Below are 22,071 nucleotides of genomic sequence, written 5' to 3'. Positions count from 1 at the left end.
TCACTTGAACCCAGGAGGTGGAGACTGCAGTGAGCTGAGGTGGTGCCACTGCACTCCAGCCTCGGTGACTAAGCCAGACTCTGTCTCAAAAAAGAGAAAAACGAAAATGAAAAAGGAACACAGCCAAGTGCGTTAGGGGGCAGGGGTTACCTTTAATGCTGCATTTTTGTGCCAAGTCCCCCATGATGCCCTGTCCCTGAGTATCCCTGCCCACCCACCCCCCAGTGCAGGGCGGACACAGGGCTCCACCCCCTGGGGTACAAAGGAATAAGTTAAGTGTCCCCCCTCCCCCCTTCCCCAATAAATAGAGTGAGCATCCTGCCCAGGGCCTTCCCCACCTTCTGGCATGGCGGGCTGGGGCAGGGCCTGGGGCGCTACATTCATGGCTGCCCAGGCGGGCGGTGGTGGGCAGGCCTTAGTGGGAGCCGTGGGCCCCGCATAGGGGCACTGTGCTGTCCTGGTTCTGCCCCTCCATGTCCATGTCCAGCAATGTGGGCTGCATGCTGGGGGGCCCAGGGCTCTCTGGAGTGTCTGGCCTGCTGGGAGGCGAGATGGTGAGCGTCCGGCCAAAGGAGACCAGTTTCCAGGGGTCCAAGCGAGGGCGACTGGCAGCTGGCCGAGGTCTCGGGGCAAAAGTCAGGGTGGTGGGGCGGCCTGGGAACTCGGGGGGCCGGCGGCGGGCTGGGAAAAGGGCCTGGGGGTCGGGCAGGCGGGGGAAGTCCAGAGGGTCTTGAGGGCCTGGTAAGAGAGGTTCAGAGGAGGTGAGTGGGGTAGGGCAGAGGGTGGCATTGAAAAGCCCAGAGCTTTTACATGAAAAGCAGTTCTGGTTTCCCCCGAGAAATCCATGGATCTTTCTGTACCCAATTTCCAGCTGCAGTGCGGCAGTGCTGGGACCCTGACCTAGGCTGGGACCACTCCCAGGTGCTTGCTGCTCCGGGTGGACCCTGGCATGCTTTTTTCCCCCCCAAAGATGGGGTTTCACCGTCATGGCTATGTTGGTCTTGAACTCCTGGATCCACCCACCTCAGCCGCCCAAAGTGCTAGGATTACAGGCCAGAGCCACGGCGCCCAGGCTGGTATGTTCCTTAACCTTCTGGAGCTGCTGCTTAGCAGCCCCTGGGACCAAAACCCTGGTCTTTCTGACTCCCGTACATTGGGCTAAGCTCCTGCAGGCACACTTCGGGCATGGCTTACCTCTGAATGGGGATAAACATGGCACCTCACTACAGAGGCGAGGAGCAAATAAAATAATTTAACACAAGCAGCAGTGCCCGACGGTGGGTACTGAGTAACACTGCCATGGCGGCATCTCCGCCCCGGTTAAGTGATGGAGAAGAACAGTGTCTAGGTGCTGTGTAAGAGTTGGCGATGGCCACGCTGGTCACTATTGCTAAAGGCACCCACCTGGCCTTGTAGGCATCAGTTTGCCACCCGTGTCTCAGTCCCCTGGACGCCCCCAGTGCCTCCAGAAGTGAGGAGCAAAGGGACACAGACCCTCCCTCCTCCACAAGCAGGAGGTGGCCGCTTGTCGGGTGGTGGCTAGGTTGGACTTGTGACCCTGGCAAAGGAGGGAAGGGAGGGTTTTCTGCAACCTGGGTGCGGGGCGCCTCACTCACCAGAGCAGTGGGCCGCGGGCTCGGGAGGACCCCGCTGCCCCAGCACCCCGTCCGATGGAGTCCGCCGGTGCCCGCGGCTCATGGCGCCGGCACGTGCAGCTGTGACGTGGGTAGGCGTGAGCGACTGGCGGGGGTCCTTCTTGAAGCTCTCCAGCTCCAGGTCCACCAGGGGGTTGGCGCTGGGTGAGGGTGTGGGAGCAGGCGGGGAGGGTGGAGGGGAGGGTGGTGGGGAGGGCGCGGCCGGCGCGGCCTCATCACTGTCCGAGCGCAGCAGTGAACGCGTCGAGTTGCAGTCAGACACGGACGAAAGTGACACGAGCGTGACCGAGGGCACCAGGCCCAGGCCCGCGTCATCGCGGCGGCCGTGAGAACGCGCGGGTGGGCTGAAGCCCCGCGGGAAGCGGCCGGCGCGGGGGAAGAACAGGCCGTCTAGCCAGCGCCGCTGCTCCTCGCTGTCACAGGCTGCGCGTGCCTCGGCCACGTCAGCGCCCAGGCCCACGGCCCCCAGCAGCGTGGCGCAGCCTAGCAGCGCCAGGTCGCAGCGCCGCCGGGCGCCGTGTCCCCACCGAGCTGGGGGTGCAGACGGTGTCGGCTCCCACGGCGCCCGCGTCCCTGGGGAGGGCTCAGTGGGCAACGGCACCGAGAGGTAGGATGGGGTCGAGTAGGGGGAAGGGGGCACGCTTCCTCCGTCCTCTGCCTCAGCGAACTCCTCTGCAACAGAAGAGAGCCATCTGTCACTCACCTGCGGGGCTGGCCAGGATCCCACGGGGACCCCTCCAACAGTACGACCAAGACCTCGAAGCCTCGTTCTTGAATCTGTCTCCCCGAGGAGCTTCGGGGAAGAGTGCTCCCTTTCCCTGGAAATGACCTCCCACCTCCCAGGGGCCACCATCTCCTTTTCCAGGAAGGCCTCCCACCCACTGACCCAGTGAAATCTGGGAGGCTCTTCCCTCAGCTCTGGGAGGTTCACCCCTTTGGCCAGGGAACCCCCATCCCCTTTCAAGCACCCAGTCTCTTACCCATCTCATTGAGGCTGGCGAAGCCGGGGGCGATGGGTGTGTGTTTGGGGGACTTGCCCAGGTTGGGGGCACTTGATGACCACTGTTTGCTTCCTTCCCCCAGCCCCTTCAGCCTGCAGGGGACCAGAAAGAGATGGAGACCTCAGTCCTCTGGCCTGCAGCCTGGGAACTGGGGCCTGGGCACAGGGCGGGCACCACCACGCCTCACCTCTCCTCTCCCACCCGCTCCTTCTGCAGGGTGGAACTGGGCCCCCATGTCCGTCCCTTCTTCTTGCCCCCGACCAGTTCTTCCTTCTTGGGGGGTCCACCGCGGCTCCATGTCCCACTGCCTCCGCTGCTGCTGCCACTGCTGCTGCCACCACAGTCCACAGGAGTCACTGGGGCCAGAGAAACCACTTGGTTACTGGGTGAAGGGTCTGTCCCCACTAGGCTCCCAGCCTCCAGGGCCCCAGCGCAGAACCACCCTCTGCTTGGGAGTCCAAGGGCTCTTTCAAACTCCAGTCATGACCCTCCCTGCTATAAATCCTCCGGCAGCTCCCTACTGCTGTCAGGACGAAGTTCCAGCGCTTCTGCCTGGCATTGAAGGCTATGAGCGATTCTTTGTCAACTCCTCCAACCTCCCCTGCTTTTCACAGCCTAACCCTTCACCATTCATTCCAGCTGACTGCCTGCGCTTCCAGCCTCCAGCTCTGGGTAGTTAGTTCCCTGCAGGTCAACTGCCCTTGTCTCGATCCCTGTGAAGCTCTAGACCTATCTGGTGCCAGTGCTTGCTGACATAGTATGGGTATTTATCTGTGTGTCTCCTGCAGGACTGACCTCCTGGGCCTGGTACAGAGCAGGTGCCGGGACAGAGGGCAGGGGGGCTGTGGGTGGGGACAGTGCTGGGGCAAATGAGGGGTTGGAACTTGGGAAGTAGCCTTTCACCCTTCAACCCACCAGCAAACTCCGACGACTGTATCTCTGCCCTATCGCCTCGACGGTGGACATGTGTCCCTTCCAAGTCCCCCACCCTGGCCTGGCCTCCAACATCTCACTGCTCTCTCCACCTTTATTTCTTACAGCAGCCAGAGGGAAAAGGTCAATTTGATTCCTTCAGTGCCTTGCTCACGTGGCTCTGGGGGCTGCTCCAGAGCCACTAAAAGAAAATTCATAGCCCAGTCATGACGGCTCATGCCTGTAATCCCAGCACTTTGGGAGGTCGAGGTAGGCAGATCACAAGGTCAAGAGATCAAGACCATCCTGGCCAACATGGAGAAACCCTGTCTCTACTACAATTACAAAAATTAGCCAGGCGTGGTGGCATGTGCCTGTAATCCCAGCTACTTGAGAGGCTGAGGCAGGAGAATTGCTTGAACCCAGGAGTTGGAGGTTGCAGTGAGCCAAGATTGCCCACTGTATTCCAGTCTGGCAACAGAACAAGATTCCATCTCAAAAAAACAAAAAACAAAATGAAAATCCATACCAGGTCAGGTGCAGTAGTTTTCACCTGGAATCCCAGCACTTTGGGAGGCTGAGGTGGAGGAATCACTTGAGGGTCAGGATCGGGAGTTTGAGACCAGCCTGGCCAACATGGTGAAACCTCTACTAAAATACAAAAAATTAGCCAGGCATAGTGGTGCAGGCCTGCAGTCCCAGCTACTCAGGAGGCTGAGGTCAAGCCACTGCACCCCAGCTTGGGAGGCGGAGCAAAAGCCTGTCTCACCATGGAATACTATGCAGCTATAAAAAGGAATGAGATCATGTCCTTTGCAGGGACATGGATGGCACTGGCAGCCATTATCCTCAGCAAACTAATGCAGGAACAGAAAACCAAACACATGTTCTCACTTATAAGTGAGGTGAACAATGAGATCACATGGACACAGGGAGGGGAACAACAGACACTGGTGCCTGTCGTGGGGGCTGGGGAGGGAGAATATTAGGAAAAACAGCTAACACATGGGCTTCCTACCGAGGTGATGGGTTGACAGGTGCAGCAAATTACCACGGCACACATTTACCTGTATAATAAACCCGCACATCCTGCACATGTACTCCGGAACTAAACATCAAAATTAAAAACAATCCATACCAAAGATGTCAAATGAAAATTAAAAAAAACAGAAACAAAAAAAAGGAAAGAAAATCCAGACTCCTTATCCTGCTCTTAGGCCTCTGCCTGATCTGACCCCTGTGAACTCCCCGACCGCAAAACCTACGTCCTCCTCCCATTCACTCTGCTCCAACCAAGTGGGCTAATAAGCAGCCCACGCTGTTCCCACCTCCAGCTTTTGCCTTTGCTGTTTCCTCTGCTGGTTAAAAGTAGCTGGGATCACAGGCACGTACCACTACGCCCAACTAATTTTGTTTTTTTTTTTTTTTTGAGATGGACTTTCGCTGTTGTTACCCAGGCTGGAGTACAATGGCATGATCTCGGCTCACTGCAACCTCCGCCTCCTGGGTTCAAGCAATTCTCCTGCTTCAGCCTCCCGAGTAGCTGGGATTACAGGCGTGCACCACTATGCCCAGCTAATTTTTGTATTTTTAGTAGAGACGGGGTTTCACCTTGTTGACCAGGATAGTATCGATCTCTTGACCTCGTGATCCACCCGTCTCGGCCTCCCAAAGTGCTGGGATTATAGGCATGAGTCGCCGTGCCCAGCCAATACATCTCTTTCTATGTATCTAAACATATGCAGTTGGGTGTAGTGGCTCATGCCTGGAATCCCGGCACTCTGGGAGGCCTAGGCGGGTAGATCGCCTGAGGTCAGGAGTTCGAGACCAGCCTGGCCAGCATAGTGAATCCTTGTTTCTACTAAAAATACAAAAATTAGCCAGGCCTGGTGGCACATGCCTGTAATCTCAGCTAATAGGGGGGCTGAGGCAGGAGAACTGCTTGAACCTGGGAGGTGGAGGTTGCAGTGAGCCAAGATCATGCCATTGTACTCCAGCCTGGGTGACAGAGCAAGACTCTGTCTAAAAAAAAAAAAAAAATGCTAATCATTCTGTTTGCCTGAAGAACTCTGAGTAATACACCTCCTCTTTTATTCCCTTCCCTAAGTTCCTTTAAAGAACTTATCACTATTAGAAATCATCTTGTGGCCGGGCGCAGTGGCTCACACCGCTAATCCCAGCACTTTGGGAGGATGAGGTGGGAGGACTGGTTGAGCCCAGGAGTTCAACACCGGCCTGGGCAGCAAAGTGAGACCCCATCTCTACTTAAAAACAAAAAAAAATAGATGTGTTATGAGAGTTTGGCACATACAATTAGGGAGGCTGGGAAGTCCTGCAATCTGCCTTCTGCAAGCAAAGGCCTGGGAGAGCCAGTGACGCAGCTCCACATCAAGCCCAAAGGCCTGGGAGAGCCAGTGATGCAGCTCCACATCAAGCCCAAAGGCCTGGGAGAGCCAGTGACGCAGCTCCACATCAAGCCCAAAGGCCTGGGAGAGCCAGTGACGCAGCTCCACATCAAGCCCAAAGGCCTGGGAGAGCCAGTGACGCAGCTCCACATCAAGCCCAAAGGCCTGGGAGAGCCAGTGACGCAGCTCCACATCAAGCCCAAAGGCCTGGGAGAGCCAGTGACGCAGCTCCACATCAAGCCCAAAGGCCTGGCCAGGCGCAGTGGCTCACACCTGTAATCCCAGCACTTTGGGAGGCCGAGGCAGGCAGATCACCTGAGGTCGGGAGTTCGAGACCAGCCTGGCCAACATGGTGAAACCCCTAACTCTATTAAAAATGCAAAAAATTAGCTGGGTGTGGTGGTGTGCACCTGTAACTGCAGCTACTCAGGAGGCTGAGGCAGAAGAATCACTGGAACTGCACCACTGCACTCCAGCCTGGGAGACAGAGACTCCATCTCAAAAAAAAAAAAAAAATTATCCTGCTTACTGACTTGCTTACTCTGTTTCCCATAATAAGAATGAGGAAAAGGGCCTTGTCTGTCTTGTGTCCTGCTGTTCCTCTGGCTTGGTGCCAGGTACAAACATCAGGCTCAAAGATATTTGTTGATGGACTGATCGACTGACCGGTCAGGGCCTTGGGAGATACTCACGGCGAATGGCCCTCAGCCGGGGGATGATGCTGGGGCTTGCGGGGGGGCTGGCGCCATCGGATCCTTTCCGCTTATCCAGAGTTGGAGAGGCCTGGACTGTGATCTTGTGCTCAAAGCCTGCAGAAAGAGAAGCTTTCCTAAGCAAATGGTTCCATGGGTAACCAAAGGGAAGTTTCCACTGTAGAAGCAGAGAAGGAATTCTAGAATGGGAACACTGCCATTTTCATTCCTTAATGCAGTGGTTCTCAGAGTGCGGGCCCCAGACCAGCAGCATTACCATCAGCTGAAAATGTCTTGGCGAGGCAACTTTTTGGGCCCTCCCTGAATCAGCAAGTTGGGGTGAGGCTCAGCAAGGGAAATGTGGTTTAATAAGCACAAGCACAGCAGCTCTAGTAGACCAAGGACCTATGCCTCAGTGTCCAACATGGCGGCCAGTAGCCACGTGTAGCAACTGAGCACTTGAAATGTGGCTTGTGCTATAAAGGACTTGGAATTTAACCTTTATTTATCTAATTTTAAAATTGTATATATATATATGTAAAAGATGAGGTCTCACTGTGTTGCCCAGGCTGGTCTTGAACTCTTGGCCTCAAGGGATCCTTCAGCATCCACGTCCCAAAGTGCTGGGATTACAGGTGTGAGCCACCATGCCCAGCCAACTCTTTTATTTATTTGGTTGTAATTAAAGTTTAAATTTAAAAAACAGGTACTCCATTTGGTTACTGGAAACATTTAAGTGTGCTTGGAACAACTTGGGTATGTATATCTACTTTTTCCTCTCTAACTTTTATAAAATCTAAATACAGATAAAATATTTTTGATAGGTCAGGCGCAGTAGCTCACGCCTGAACTCACAGCACTTTGGGAGGCCAAGGTGGGAGGAGCCGAAGTGTGGGAGTTCGAGACCACCATGGGCAATATAGGAAGACCCCCCATCTCAGGAAAAAAAAATCGATTTTAATGAAAATTTACTCTCCAGGTTGAGATGTGCCAAAAATATAAAATACACACTGGATTTCAAAGATTTAGTGTGAAAAAAGAAGGTCAAATATCTCACAATTATTTTGTATTGATTACATGGATACAGTGGGCTAAATACATTTTTGGTTTTTTTTGAGACGGAGTTTCACTTGTTGCCCAGGCTGGAGTGCAATGGTGCGATCTTGGCTCGCCACATCCTCTGTCTCCTGGGTTCGATTCTCCTGCCTCAGCCCCCAGAGTAGCTGGGATTACAGGTATGCCCTACCATGCCCTGCTAATTCTGTATTTTTAGTAGAGACGAGGTTTCTCCATGTTGTTCAGGCTGGTCTCAAACTTCCGACCTCAGGTGATCCACCCACCTCGGCCTCCCAAAGTGCTGGGATTACAGGTGTGAGCCACCGCACTTGGCCATAAATAAATAAATATATATTTTGTGACACAGTCTCACTCTGTCACCCAGGCTGAAGTGCAGTGGCGCAATCTCTGCTCACAGCAACTTCTGTTTTCTGGGTTCAAGTGATTCTTATTCCTCAGCCTCCCAAGCTGGGATTACAGGCATGTGACCATCACACCTGGCTAATTTTTGTATTTTGAGTAGAAATGGGGTTTCACCATGTTGGTCAGGCTGCTCTAGAACTCCTGGCCTCAAGTGATCCACCCACTCTGCCCTCCCAAAGTGCTGGGATTACAGGTGTGAGCCACTGCACGTGGCCAGATTTAAAGATATTTTTGAAGAGAGAATAAAGGTTCAAAAGTACCCTAAACGTCAAGACAGAGGTTCCACTTAGCGGGTGGTGTGAGGTGGTGTTTGGGAAGGCAGGTGGAAAGCACTTGGGATGGCTGTGGGGTTCTCTCTGCTTTCAAGGGGGTGTGACTAGAGTAACTCATTTAGCTGTACATGTTTTTGGTCATGTCACGTCCCTCCCTCCCTCCTTCCCTCCTTCCTTCCTTCCTTCTTTTCTTTTAGAGATAGGGTCTTGCTCTGCTGCACAGACTGGAGTCCAGTGGTGTAATCACAGCTTACTGCAGCCTTCAACTCCTGGACTCAAGTGATCCTCCCACCCCAGCCTCCCCGGTAGCTAGGACTCTAAGTACATGCCAACATGCCCAGCTGATTTTTTTTGTAAATATGGGGTCTACATTGCCCAGTCTGGTCTCAAATTCCTGGCCTCGCCAGTAGGCTGATGCTACAGGTGCTCGCCACTGCACTGGGCTGATCATTGACTATGTGTGATATATTTGGCAATAAAAACAAGTTGGAAAAGAAAAGAAAGAGAGAAATCCTAGGTCAGGGCTGCTCCCAGCAGCCTCTGAGGGGCACTCTGGGGACTCGGGTGGGTACCGGAGGGCAGGCTGATGTGGCTGCCGCCTTCTCGCAGCTTGAGCAGGCGGCTGCGCTTGAAGTTGCCCTTGCGCTTGCGGACCCGGGGCTTCTCCTGGCTCAGCTGGCACATGAGCAGATGCAGCTCCCGTTCCACGATGTCCATCTCACGCTCTGCCAGCTCCTGCTCTCGCCGCCGCAGCTGCTCCTCCTGGAAGCGCTGCTCCTGTGCTGCCCGCAGCAACTCCTCCTCACGGCTCCGAAGCTCCTGGGGAGGAGAGGTGGGGGCTTAGCCACTCTGCTCCCTGGGGAGGGACCCGGGGCTGCTGGGTCTGGTTGGTGCCTCACACATGGGTACTCTGCTGTGGGGCACATTGGGTTCACCACTGGACTCGTGCTTTGCTAGCCAAGCTGGGTGCCAGGGAAGGGAATGTTAGCCCAAAGAAAGGGGTGCCTTTTCTTTCTCTTTTCTCTTTCTTAATGGTTCCATTTAGAAAACTTCAAACATCCACAAAAGCAGAAAACAGTGCACCCCCCAGTAGCCATCATCCAACTTCAACAATCACCTATGCTTTGTGAATCTTGTATCCCCATCCCTCTCTCCTCTTGCCCTTTCTTCATTTCTGCTGTAGTATTTTAAAGCCAACCTCAGACATCATGCAATGTCACCTGTAAGTACTTCAGTACAGGGTGCCTTTTTCTTATTAATCCACCAGTAGGAGGCTGTCTTTTCTTAATATGCAAAAAAGGCTCCCTTGACCAAAAAAGGCATGGACCCAAAGGCTGGGGTTCAGGGGAAGGGTCTCTGAGAAGCCCAAGGCATCAGAACTCGGGGGTCTTGCTCCATCTTTCCCACCGTGCCCCCTGCCTTCACCTTCTCCTTGGTCCGAAGGTCATCAAACATGTGCTGGATCTCCAGCTTCCAGTCTTCCTGCAGCGAGTGGAAGGACTCCAGTGGCATCTGGAACAGGGCTGACTGTTCGATGACTTCAAGCCGCTTCAAGATGCTGCCAAAATCTGGCCGCCCGTGGGGGTCTGGGTCCCAGCATTCTGGGGTGGGAGGAGGGACAGTGGTGGGGGGTAGGGGTGTCAGTGGTCATGCTCTGGGGTATCAGCCTGCTCAGAGGAAGGCAGAATTTCTGGGGACTGAAGACAAACAGCTTCTATAGAGCTGAGGGGAAGGGATTCAAAGACAAATTCCTGGCCAATTCCACTCAGTGAAACGCTGGGAGAGAAACCCTGGGACCTGTACCCTGAGGAGGGGCTGGTGGTAGAATCAGGATCACTGAGGAATCCCAGGGCCAAGGAATCCTAACAGGTTGTCTTGGAGAGCTCTGGGCCTGGCTAAAACAAGGGTTGGGGGTGGGGGAATGGAGCCAGCCATGGGGAGACTGTTTAGAGTCCAGTGGGTTCCAGCCCCTTCTCCCACACTCCCGGGCCCACTGGTATGGATGGGTGTGAAGGGGCGAGGTCTGGGCCCACGGGTCCCTGCCACTCCAAGCTGAGCCCACCCTCTCCATGGGGCCCCGGCTCACCCTCCAGGAGGCGGGCAAAGGGCTCGGGGCACGTGGAGGGAATAGGCAGCGTCAGCTTATTCATAGCCACGCCATACGCCACGGCCAAGGCGTCGATCTCTCGGTAGGGGACCTCCCCCGTCAGCAGCTCCCACAGCAGCACCCCGAAGCTGCAGGCGGGGGAGAGGAAGGGGTGATGTAACAGCCCACCCCAATGCTCACCTGTACTCAGCCCTACCCTGGTCTCATGCCCTCACCCCAACACCCACCCCCAGCCAATGAGGTCACAGGAACTTGCTTTGGGGTGGGCCGAGCTGTCTGATGTCTCTCCTTTGCTCGGCCTCTCTTCCCTCGCCCCTGCCTGGAAACTTCAGGTCCCATGTTCCTGCTGGGCAAATCCATCCTTCTTACTTTTATTTTTGTAGACATGGAAGTCTCACTGTATTGCTCAGGCTGGTCTCAAACTCCTAGGCTCAAGTGATCCTCCTGCCTTGGCCTCCCAAAGTGCTTGGATTATAGGCATGAGCCTCTGCAACCGGCCTATATCCATCCTTCTTGACCCTGGCAGCCTCAACTCTAAACACCATCAGCCCATTCTAACCCTGACTTCATCTTGTAGCCACACTGAATACTGAACAGGCCCTGTTCCTCCTGACCTCTGGCCTTTGCACATGCTCTTCCCTTTGTGGAACACACTCTTCCCTTGTGTAACTATTTGTTCCTCAAGTCTCAACTCAGGTTGTCCCCTCTGCCAGGGAGCCTTCCTTGATTTCACAGCCTCCAAAGCTATATTAGAGGCCCCTCCTCTATGTTCCCACAGAACACGCACCACTTACCTCTAAAACCCAGTTAACACTATTTAACATTTATAAAGCATGCACCGCAGGCCAGGCACTGTGCAAGGCACTCAGTAATCCTCACAACAGCCCTGTAAGGCAGAAGGATTTGGTATGACCCCTGCTTTATCTGATGAGCAGGTACAGGCTCAGAGAGGTTAAGGGGCTTGCCCGAGGTCACACAGCTAGTGAGTGGTGGAGCCACTCGGATTTGGGTCCGCCTGCTGCCCAGGACAGTGCCCTCAGTGGCTCCATGGTTCCAGAGCATGTGTCACTGTGTGCTGCGGTCAGCTGCAAGGCTATTTTCCCCTGCAAACTCTGCATCCTCCCAGGTGCTGATGGCCATTCCATGTGGTGCCTATCCTGGAGTAGATCCCTGGTCTCCTCCACTATCCCCTCATCTATTCATTCAACATATACCTTTTTTTTTTGTTTGAGACAAGAGTTTCTGTTGCCCAGGCAACAGTGGTGCGATCTTGGCTCCCTGCAACCTCTGCCTCCCGGGTTCAAGTGATTCTTGTGCCTCAGCCTCCCAAGTAGCTGGGATTACAGGCACACATCACTACCCTGCCTAATTTTTGTACTTTTAGTAGAGACAGGGTTTCACTATGTTAGGCTGGTCTTGGACTCCTGACCTCAGGTGATCTGCCTGCCTTGGCCTCCCAAAGAGCTGGGATTACAGGCATGAACCACTGTGCCCAGCCCATTCAACATATACTCATTAAGTGCCTACTGTGTGCAAAGCACCATTCTAGGTGCTTTGACACCTAGACACTAGGAAGAGGTAGACACAAATCACTGCCCCCATGCAGCTGACAGCATCCCATTCTTCAGTAACAGTGCTGGTGAATTGGAGCTGACCGCATGCTGCCTGCATGAATTTTCCATTCTCCTTTTTTGTTAAGAATGTCCACATGACCACAGTCTGGCGCAAGAGATGTAGGAGGGTGTGTAGTAGGTGACTAGCTTCCAGGAAGTGTCCTTAAAAAGAAAGGGTGCCCTGGATGGCCATGGTGGCTCACACCTGTAATCCCAGCACTTTGGGAGGCTGAGGCAGGTGGATCATGAGGTCAGGAGTTCAAGAACAGCCTAACATAGCAAAACCCTGTCTCTACTAAAAATACAAAAAAATCAGCTGGGCATGATGGCGCATGCCTATAATCCCAGCTACTCAGGAGGCTGAGGCAGGAGAATCGCTTGAACCCAGGAGGCAGAGGTTGTAGTGAGCCAAGATCGCACCATTGCACTCCAGCCTGGGCAACAGAGTGAGACTCTATCTCAAAAAAAAAAAAAAAAGAAAAAAAAAAGGAGTACTCCTTTCCTCTTTTCTCCTTCCTATGGTTGGAATGTAGACATAAAAACTGAAGTGGGGTGTGGGGGCAAGGGGAGGAAGAGAATTATGACAAACACCGAACGCACACAGGGCTTAAAACCTAGATGACGGGTTGATGGGTGCAGCAAACCACCATGGCACATTTATACCTCTAACAAACCTGCACGTTCCATACTTAAAAACAAAAAAAAGCTGAAATCTGGAGCCAGGGACAGTGGCTCATGTCTGTAATCTCAGCACTTTGGGAGGCCAAGGCAGGAAGACCTCTTGAGCCCAAGAGATTGAGACCAGACTAGCAAACAAAGACCTCGTCTCTACAAAAAATTAGCCTGGCATGCCTGCAGTCCCAGCTACCAGAGAGGCTGAGGTGGGAAGATCCCTGGAGCCCAGGAGGTTGAGGCTGCAATGAGGTGTGATGGCATCACTGCACTCCAGCCTAGGAGACAGAGCAAGACCTTGTTTTTTTAAAAAAAAAAACCAAAAAGCTGGAGCTTGAGCAGTCATTTTGGATCATGAGGTAAACTTGAGAATGGAGACCATACAAGGTGGGGGGGAACCAGTGGCATGATCCTCCCCACTCTCCCACGTCCCTGGAAACCTATGGGGATATTTTGATTGTTGTAATGACTGGGAGTACCACTGAAGTTTGGTGGCTGGGAGCTATGGATACCCTGCATCCTGATAAGTACAGGACACTGCCCGGCCGGGCATGACTAACTCACACTGGTAATCCCAGCACTTTGGGAGGCTGAGGCAGGTGGATCACCTGAGGTCAGGAGTTCAAGACAAGCCTAGCCAACAGGGTGAAGCCCTGTCTCCACTAAAAATATAAAAATTAGCTGCTGCATGCCTATAATCTCAGCTACTTGTGAGGCTGAGGTAGGAGAATTGCTTGAACCCAGGAGGCAGAGGTTGCAGTGAGCCAAGATTGTACCATTGCACTCCAGCCTGAGTGACCGAGCGAGTCTCTGTCTCCAAAAAAAAAGAAACAAAGTGGTAGCATAAATGAACGCCTGATGCAAAGCCATTTGGAACTTTTCCCAAAGGGCTGCTCTGCTCTAGGCTGAGCCGGGGACTTCCTGTCTGATCTGTCTCTGTCCCATACCCATTAATTTGCTGCTCGGACAATCTGGCGCCTTGGCTGGGAATTGAAGGGAACAGTAAACTGGGAGACCCAGGTTTGGCTCCAACCAAACAGAAAACTCCGGGTTGAAAGTTTCCACGGCCACCATCAACTCTCACTGGTGACAGCAACAGTCCCATCATTGGCTGTCTCTACCTAACAGCCAAAGGAGCATTATTATTATTTTTGAGATGGAGTCTCACTCTGTCATCCAAGCTGGAATTCAGTGGCGCCATCTCAGCTCACTGCAACCTCCGCCTCCTGCAGTCAAGCGATTCTCCTGCCTCAGTCTCCTGAGTAGCTGGGACTACAGGCACCTGCAACCACGCCCAGCTAATTTTTGTATTTTTAGTAGAAATGGGGTCCTTCCTTCCCTTCCTTCCCTTCCCTCCCTTCCTTCCTTCCTCCCTCTCCCTCTTTTTTTTTTTTTTTTTTTTTTTTTTTTTAAGAGATGGGATTTCACCATGTTGGCCAGGCTGGTCTCAAACTCCTAACCTCAGGTGATCTGCCTGTCTCGGCTTTCCCAACAGCTGAGATTACAGGCATGAGCCACCTCACTCAACCTCTTTCTCTCTTTCTTGAGATGGAATCTCATTCTGTCACTCAGGCTGGAGTGCAATAGCACCATTATGGCTCACTTACCATGTAGCATACCACCATGACACATGGGTTCAAGCAATTCTTCTGCCTCAGCCTCCTGAGTAGCTGGGATTACAGGTGTGTGCTCCCACGCCTGGCTAAGTTTTGTATTTTAAATAGAGATGCAGTTTCACGATATTGGCTAGGATGATCTTGATCTCCTGACCTTGTGATCTGCCTGCCTCGGCCTCCCAAAGTGCCAGGATTACAGGCATGAGCTACTGTGCCGGCTGAATTTTTGTATTTTTAGTAGAGATGGGATTTTACCATGTTGACCAGGCTGGTCTCAAACTCCTGGCCTTAACGGATCTACGCATCTCAGCCTCCCAAAGTGCTGGGATTACAGGTGTGAGCCACTGCACTCGGCCCCCAAAGGAGCTTTTATTTACTTCCTTTAAAAAAAAAATTAATTAAAAAATTTCTTTTTCATACAGACAGGGTCTCCATATGTTAACTAAGCTGGCCTCAAATTCCTGGCCTCAAGTGATCCTCCCACCTTGGCCTCCCAAAAGTACTGGGATTACAGGTGTGAGCTACCTTGGCCTCCCAGAAGTACTGGGATTACAGGTGTGAGCTACCACGTCATTCACAGACATGGCTCCTCAAGGCTTCCTACTTCATTAGAATAAAACCTGAAGGCCACTCCCTCACCCACAGGGCCTTCCAGCTCACTCTCCTACATCATTTCCTTCCTCTCTCTTCCTTGCTGGCACAGTGACAGCCACATGGGCCTTGTTGCTGTTTCTGGAACACACCACGCTCACCTCAGCCCCTCCTTTTGGGTAGCTGCTCCCCCTGACTGTGACGCTTCTTCCCCCAAACTTCTTGTGGCTAGCTCCTTTTTGCCACTCAGGACTCAGATGAAGTATCATTTCTCAGACCGCTCAGAGAAGCATTCCCATCCCCAAAGAAGTCTTCCAGCCATTACAGTACCTTCCTCTCAACCTCTGAGCACTTCGTACTAACACTTTTTCTTTCTGGTGTACTTAATTATCTTTAAAAATTATAATTTTCTTAAAAACAGCTTTTTAAAAAAGAGCTTCTCGTGTATTTATTTACTTCCTGAGGGCAGGGGCTGCATCTATTTTTGTTCGCTGCTGTATCCCCAGAACCTGGTGAAGTTAGATGAATGAATGAGTGAATTCATCATTTTCCTGTCTGACGGATGGGACGGTGCACTGGCTCATGTATGAGGGGACTTTCAGTGCTGGCACACATGCTGTCTCTAGGTCTTTTTAAATCTTTTCTTTTTTTGGAGACAGAGTCTTCCTCTGTCACTCAGGCTGGAGTGCAGTGCCATGATTTCAGCTCACTGCAACCTCCACCTCCTGGGTTCAACTGATTTTCCTGCCTCAGCCTCCTGAGTAGCTGGGATCACAGGCATGCACTACCATGCCCAGCTAATTTTTATATTTTTAGTAAAGCCAGGGTTTCACCATGTTGGTCAGGCTGGTCTCAAACTCCTGACCTCGTGATCTGCCAGTCTCAGCTTTCCAAAGTGCTGGGATTACAGGCATGAGCCACCACATCCAGCCCTGACTCTAGATCTTATGAATTTTTTATTGTAATCCAATGTGCCCTCCAATTGCCACTTGTGCTAGCTGAACAGGTAACTGGCACTTGTCTGGTGGCCTGACCTTGCCGGCAGGCCCCTCTGTCAGACCCAGGTCCTGGCTTTAGCAGGAGACCCTCCCGCCCACTCTGCCCTCACCCCTTCCTCCCTCCCTCACTCCGCAGAGGCCAATCCAGCCGCGCCTTTTAGCACCTCCAGACATCACTGCTTTTGGAGAAGAGGGAGAGACGGATAACCTCCGGCGCCATCCAGGCATAGGTCCCCGCGGCGCTCATCTTGGTGGTCTTGTGCCACTCACGGGCGAGGCCAAAGTCCGTGATCTTGAGCACCGTGTCTGCGAGGTTGTGGTTCTCTATGGCCTCCAGGATCAGGACTGTGGGGTGGGAAGAAAGGTGGGTCACCTCAGACCTGCTGTGCTGCAGACCCAAGTGTCCTGGCCCGCTGCCTCAGCTGGAAACACATTTCTCCTCTCACTGCCTCAGGCTGCCCCACTCTGTGGCAGCTCCTTTCCTGGCCTGGAACATCCATGAGCCCGTCCACCCAGGTCTAATCCCTGTCCCAGGCTCCCACGAGGGAAGAGGGAGCTCCTTCTGTGTCCTCTGCCCTCCTGACTTTGTCCTGGGCTCTACGGAGCACCGTGAATGGTCAATAACCAACAGCCAAGGTTGAGGTGGGTCACTTGAGCCCAGGAGTTCAAGACCAGCCTGTGCAACATAGCAAGACCCCATCTCTACAAAAAATAAAAAAAAAATAGCTGGGTTTGGGTGTGTGTGCCAATAGTCCCAGCTATTTGGGAGGCTGAGTTGGGAGGATCACTTGAGACTGGGAGGTTGAGGGTGCAGTGAGCCATGTTCTCACCACTGCACTCCAGCCTGGGCAACAGGGAGGCTGAGGCATGAGAACCGCTTCAAGCTGGGAGGCGAGGTTCCAGTGTGCCGAGATCATGCCACTGCACTCCAGCCCGAGTGACAGAGTGAGACTCCATCTCAAAAAAAAAAAAAAAAAAAGGCAGAGTGTGTTCCTGCACCCTGACTCTGGCTCAGCCGCCTGACTCGCTTTGGCTAAGAACGACAGGGTCAATTCCAAGCCCCGGCTTCGCACGTCTCCTGGCCCTCTTGTACTTCTGCCATCACCATGACAACGTGCCTCAGCTAAGAAGATGAGAGCTACTTGGAGCAAGGCCTCTCCGGCCGAGCCCAGTGTCCATCAGTTCACCCTCCAGCTGGCCTGCAAATGCACAAGCAGTAATCAACAACAGTTGTTTTAAGATGCCGAGTTTTGGGGGTAGCTTATTACATGGCATTATTGTGACAAAATCTGATTGATGTATTCCGCAAACATATTGGATAGTTCCAGCTTCCTTACTCCTGTAAGTAAGTGGTCACTAACAGCGATGAGGATCATGGTTAGTGTCTGCACTATGCTAAGCTCTTTATATGAATTGACTCACAAACCACCCCTCTCTTTTTAAGGAGACAGGGTTGGCCAGGCAGAGTAGCTCACGCCTGTAATCCCAGCACTTTGGGAGGCTGAGGTGGGTGGATCATTTGAGATCAGGAATTTGAGACCAGCCTGGCCAACATGGTGAAACCCCGTCTCTACTAAAAATGCAAAAATTAGCCAGGTGTGGTGGTGGGTGCCTGTAGTCCCAGCCACTTGGGAGGCTGAGATGAGAGGATCACTTGAACCCAGGAGGCGGAGATTGAAGTGAGCCAAGACTGCACAACTGTACTCCAGCCTGGGTGACAGAGTGAGACTCATCTTAATGAAAAAAATAAACAAAGGGTCTTTTTCTGTTACTCAAGCTAGGGGGCAGTGGTGTGATTATGGCTTGCTGTAGCCTCAAACTCCTGGGCTCAAGGAACCCTCCAGCCTTGGCATCCCAAAGTGCTAGGATTATAGGGTAAACCATTGCACCCAGCTACAACCCATTTTTCTAGACCAGCCAGCAGAGGCTCACTTGGCTAAGAGATCACATGGCTAGAAGATGGCAGGACAAAGGCTTCAACTAGTTTGTAATCAGAGCCCAGTCTCTTAACTGCTGGGTTATTTACCACTTTCTACCCCACAGAGGCCCCAGAGTATTCAGTGTACTGCCTGGGTGTGAACCTCGGCTCTGCTTCTTCCCAGCTGCATAACCGTCAACACTTTATTTTAATCTTCACCCCCGGACCTCTCCTCTATTAAATGGGGCTGGTAACAGAATTAACCTTCTAGCATTGTGGTAAAAATTTATTGCCTGATGCAATAGGGCTTTTGAAAGTGTTAGCGGTTATTGTCCAGGTGCAGTGGCTCATGCCTGTAATCCCGGCACTTTGGGAGGCCGAGGTGGGCGGATCATGAGGTCAGGAGTTTGAGACCAGCTTGGCCATCATGGTGAAACCCCCTCTCTACAAAAAATACAAAAATTAGCTGGGTGTGGTGGTGGGTGCCTGTAACCCTAGTTACTTGGGATGCTGAGGCAGGAGAATCACTGAACCCAGGACATGGAGGTTGCAGTGAGCCAAGCCCCGCATCACTACACTCCAGCCTGGGTGACAGAGTGAGACTCCATCTCAAAAAAAAAAAAGAATTACTGGTGGAATGAAAGAATAATGGCAGATGAGTGGGGAAGCTGGGCTGGGAGGCGCTGTGTCCTCTCTCTCTGGCACAGAGCAGACCCATCACCCCAGGAGGAAGCCCTGGTCATAAGAGGCCCACTGACCCTTTGGCTAGAAAGCACTGGCTACAATAACCCTGGGGGTGTGGGGTGTCCTGTCAATCAGCAGGGGTGAGGAAGGGCTGAGAAGGAGCCCCAGCCTTCAAAAGGGACATGCTGGGTGGCCCTGCCTCCATTTACCCAACCTTTCAGAGGTGCTGGGACATAAGCATCAGTTCCCCAGATGCGGCACCAGCCCTGGCACATGTGGGCATGTGTTAGCTCTTTCTTTTTTTTTGAGATGGAGTCTTGCTCTGTCACCCAGGCTGGAGTGCAGTGACATGATCTCGGCTCACTGCAACCTCCTGGGTTGAAGCAATTCTCCTGTCTCAGCCTCTGAGTAGCTGGGATTACAGATGCATGCCACCATGCCCAGCTACTTTTTATATTTTTAGTAGAGATGGGGGTTTCATCATATTGGTCAGGCTGGTCTCAAATTTCTGACCTCAGGTGAGACACCCTCCTTGACCTCCCAAAATGCTGGGATTATATGTGTGAGCCACCATGCCCAGCCAAGCTCTCTGTTGATACACAAATGTTAGGCTTGGAAGGCAAGAAAGATGCAGTCCCTCTATTCTAGGGAATTACCATTGCTATGGGTAGGGGGACAGCAATACATCTATAAAAATAGGGGGATGGATTAAAATAAATTTCAAGATGTAGAAGTGACAAAAATCAGGATAAGATGTGGGCACTGGGAGCAAAGGGGGCACCCTCATATTTCAGGGCTTAAGTGTGAGTGATGTGAGGGCCGGGGACATGCTGGTCTCCTTCTGATGCATTTGCTTAGCACACGATCTGGCCTGGTAAATGTCAAATGAAGAATGAAGAAATGAATGAAAAAATGAAAGGGAGTGAGATGGGGCAGAGCACGAATGGGAGAGCCAGGAATGTAAGAGTTCCTCCTTGCTGTATCCCTGGCACAGCACTCTGGAAATATCTGTGGAATGAATGAACGAAAGTACTAGCCCGTGAGTACCGTCAGGGCAGAAACCATGGCCGTCTTAGTTCCAGTTGGGCTTTTGCTTAATAGGTGCTCAATTAATATTTGCTGACACCACACAAAGCTTCTTGATCTAGATATGAGTCCTGTAGAACGTTCCCTTCTACCTGGCCCCATTATTTATTCAACCAACCAATCAACTTTGGAGAACCTGACAGGCAGCCTGGAAGCTTTTATATAAGCCACATCCGTTCAATTCCTCCCTCATCTTTTCCAGTTTGCCTTGGCCAGCTGGGCCTATGAAGATTCCAGGAAATGGTTCTCAACTGGGGGTGATTCTGCCCCCAGGGGACATTTGCAATGCCCAGAGACATTTTTGGTTGTCATAGCTGGGGATGGGGGCAGGGAATGTTAATGGCATCTAGCGGGAAGAGGCCAAAGATGCTGCTAAGCAACTTTCAACTCACGGGACAGATCCTGTAACAATGATCTGGCCTCAAGTGCTAACAGTGCCAGGGTTGAGACACTGGTTTCGGACAGGGTAGGCTCTTTTTGTCTCTGCCTGGCAGACTCTGGCAGCATGGCTGGATGGTGAGCACCTTGAAGGCAGCCACTGCATCTGTGCTGTTCACACAGGGAACGCATGTGTTCACGGATACACGTTTACTGAGTGACTGTGACTCTGCAGCCTGGGAGGCAGTTAAGTCCTTCAACCTTTCTGAACCTCCTTTTTCTCCCTTAAGGTGGGCAAGGCCTACGTCACCTTCACCCTGCAGGTATCATACTGCTGCCCCCTTCTCTCCCCAGGCATAGTGTCATCTGGTGTCCCTCAACCTGTTTCCCTCAACCTGTTTCCCGCCACCTAGGCATGGCCTCCTGAGGTTCGGTGGAAGGAATTTTGGGGAGAGGACACCACTTACTGTTGATGGACTTGAGGTCACGGTGGATGATGGGCACAGGGGCATCACTGTGTAGGTAGTTCATGCCCCGGGCCACCTGCACAGCCCAGTTGACCAGCACGTGAGGTGGCACCCGGCGGCCTGCCAGCACCCTGCTCAGTGCGCCACCCCGGGCATACTCCATCACCAGGCAGAGGTGTGGGGGTTTGAGGCAGGCACCCCTAAGGGCAATGATGTTGGGGTGCTGCAGGGCTCCAAAGAGCCGGGCTTCCTGGCACACCTGTTCTGCTGTCACTGCCGGGTCCTTCTCAGGGTCCAGCCGGGCGGCCTTGACGGCCACCTCCTCACCACGCCACAGGGCCCGATAGACCTTGCCAAAGCCCCCCACACCGATGATTTCTTCTAGCTGCAGCTCGTGGAAGGGGATCTCCTGGGGCAGCTGGAGGCCCGCGGGTGCAGCGGGGACGCCCGGGGCCACGTAGTTGCTGGGGAAGACGCCCACGCGACCGCTGGGGAGCTGCCCGGTCCACCAGCCCTCGTCGCCGGAGACCGCACAGTCTTGGGAAAGCACCTGGACGCGATCGCCCCTCCGCAGGGTCAGCTCCTCGTCGCCCGCCGCCTCGTAGTCGAATACCGCGGTCCAGACGGGCCCCGCGGGGGTCGTGCCCCACTCCTTGGCCGCCGCCCCCTCCTCCTCCTCCATGGGGGAGGGGCCGGGGGCTGCGGGTGGCCGCTTCACACCGGCTGCCCGCGGGATGCAGAGGGCGGACCCCGGCGGCCGGGATGGAGGGCAGTCCCTGTGGGGTCTAGGGGGTTCCTGGGGGCCATAGCTGGGACGCTCTCCGCAGGAGCAAGAAAAAAAACCCTTTCAAAGGGCAGGCTCGTCCCCTCCGATTCGGCCGTCCGGGCGGGGCAGGGTGGGAGTGAGGCGGCAGGTTCACCTGTGCCCTCCAAACGGCAGGGCGCTAAGAGGGCCTGGCCGCGCGACTCTCGAATGCCCACCGGGGTCCGCCGGTGGGAGACGAGGGCGAGGGCGGCAGGCAGTCCCCGTTCCCCGCGCCGCTCACCCCGCGCAGCTCCACCGGCGGCCCCCGGCTCCGCATCCCGGACCACGACCGCCGGGCCAGGCGGGGGTGGTGGGGCCCCGGGGGCGGCCGCCCCGGGCCGGGGTGGCGCGCCCCTCGGCCTCCTCACGCGCGAGGCGGTCGGGCAGCCCCCATTCTTGGCACCGGCCTCCCGGTCGGCCCCAGCCCCTACCCCCACCCGTGCTGCTTCCCGGGGCCGCCGGCGGGGCCCGAGTGACGTGTGGTCGACGCCGCCGCGGTGCCGCCTGGGAGCTGTAGGCTCGGGCCGCGCGGCCTCGGGGCCCAGCCCTCAGCACCCCCCGGCAGAGAACCGCTGCCAGCCTCGGGCCGCAGTGGACACCCCGCGGGGTCGAGGGAGTCCTCCCGAAGAGATGAGCCGGGCCTCGGCCCCTCCTCTGATGCGGCGTAGCGGGTGCCCGGGGCGGAGGGAAGCGCTCCTCACAGACCCTGCGGGGGCAGCT

General features: G+C 53.9%; 1 protein-coding gene and 1 long non-coding RNA gene across 2 annotated transcripts; one reads left to right on the top strand and one right to left on the bottom strand.

Annotated features, from left to right (window-relative positions):
- Positions 1-132: 132 nt before the first annotated feature.
- MAP3K10 (mitogen-activated protein kinase kinase kinase 10) lies at positions 133-21,786 on the bottom strand. The gene is made up of 10 exons (XM_035284406.3): positions 20,547-21,786; positions 16,178-16,358; positions 10,503-10,651; positions 9,842-10,017; positions 8,989-9,235; positions 6,666-6,782; positions 2,844-3,012; positions 2,636-2,748; positions 1,617-2,327; positions 133-738 (listed from the first exon to the last, which is right to left on the bottom strand). The coding sequence occupies exons 1-10, from the start codon at positions 21,226-21,228 to the stop codon at positions 416-418; spliced, it is 2,868 nt and encodes a 955-aa protein (XP_035140297.3). The 5' UTR covers positions 21,229-21,786; the 3' UTR covers positions 133-415.
- LOC128930418 (uncharacterized) lies at positions 6,891-8,742 on the top strand. Its single transcript, XR_008478448.2, has 3 exons — positions 6,891-7,004; positions 7,807-7,900; positions 8,614-8,742. It is a non-coding gene; the product is annotated as an uncharacterized LOC128930418 (long non-coding RNA).
- Positions 21,787-22,071: the final 285 nt, after the last annotated feature.

This window comes from Callithrix jacchus, chromosome 22, assembly GCF_049354715.1.
Source record: "Callithrix jacchus isolate 240 chromosome 22, calJac240_pri, whole genome shotgun sequence".
Classification (NCBI taxonomy): Eukaryota; Metazoa; Chordata; class Mammalia; order Primates; family Cebidae; genus Callithrix; species Callithrix jacchus.
The sequence above is the reverse complement of the archived record's forward strand: the minus strand, read 5'-3'. Positions and strand labels throughout refer to the sequence as shown.

Coding starts and splice junctions, on each gene's coding strand:
- MAP3K10 (XM_035284406.3), bottom strand. CDS start 21,228: ATGGAGGAGGAGGAGGGGGCGGCGGCCAAGGAGTGGGGCACGACCCCC. Junction 2,749..2,843: donor GAGCGGGTGGGAGAGGAGAG/GTGAGGCGTGGT, acceptor GGTCCCCTGCAG/GCTGAAGGGGCTGGGGGAAG. Junction 739..1,616: donor GCCCGCGGCCCACTGCTCTG/GTGAGTGAGGCG, acceptor CTCTCTTACCAG/GCCCTCAAGACCCTCTGGAC.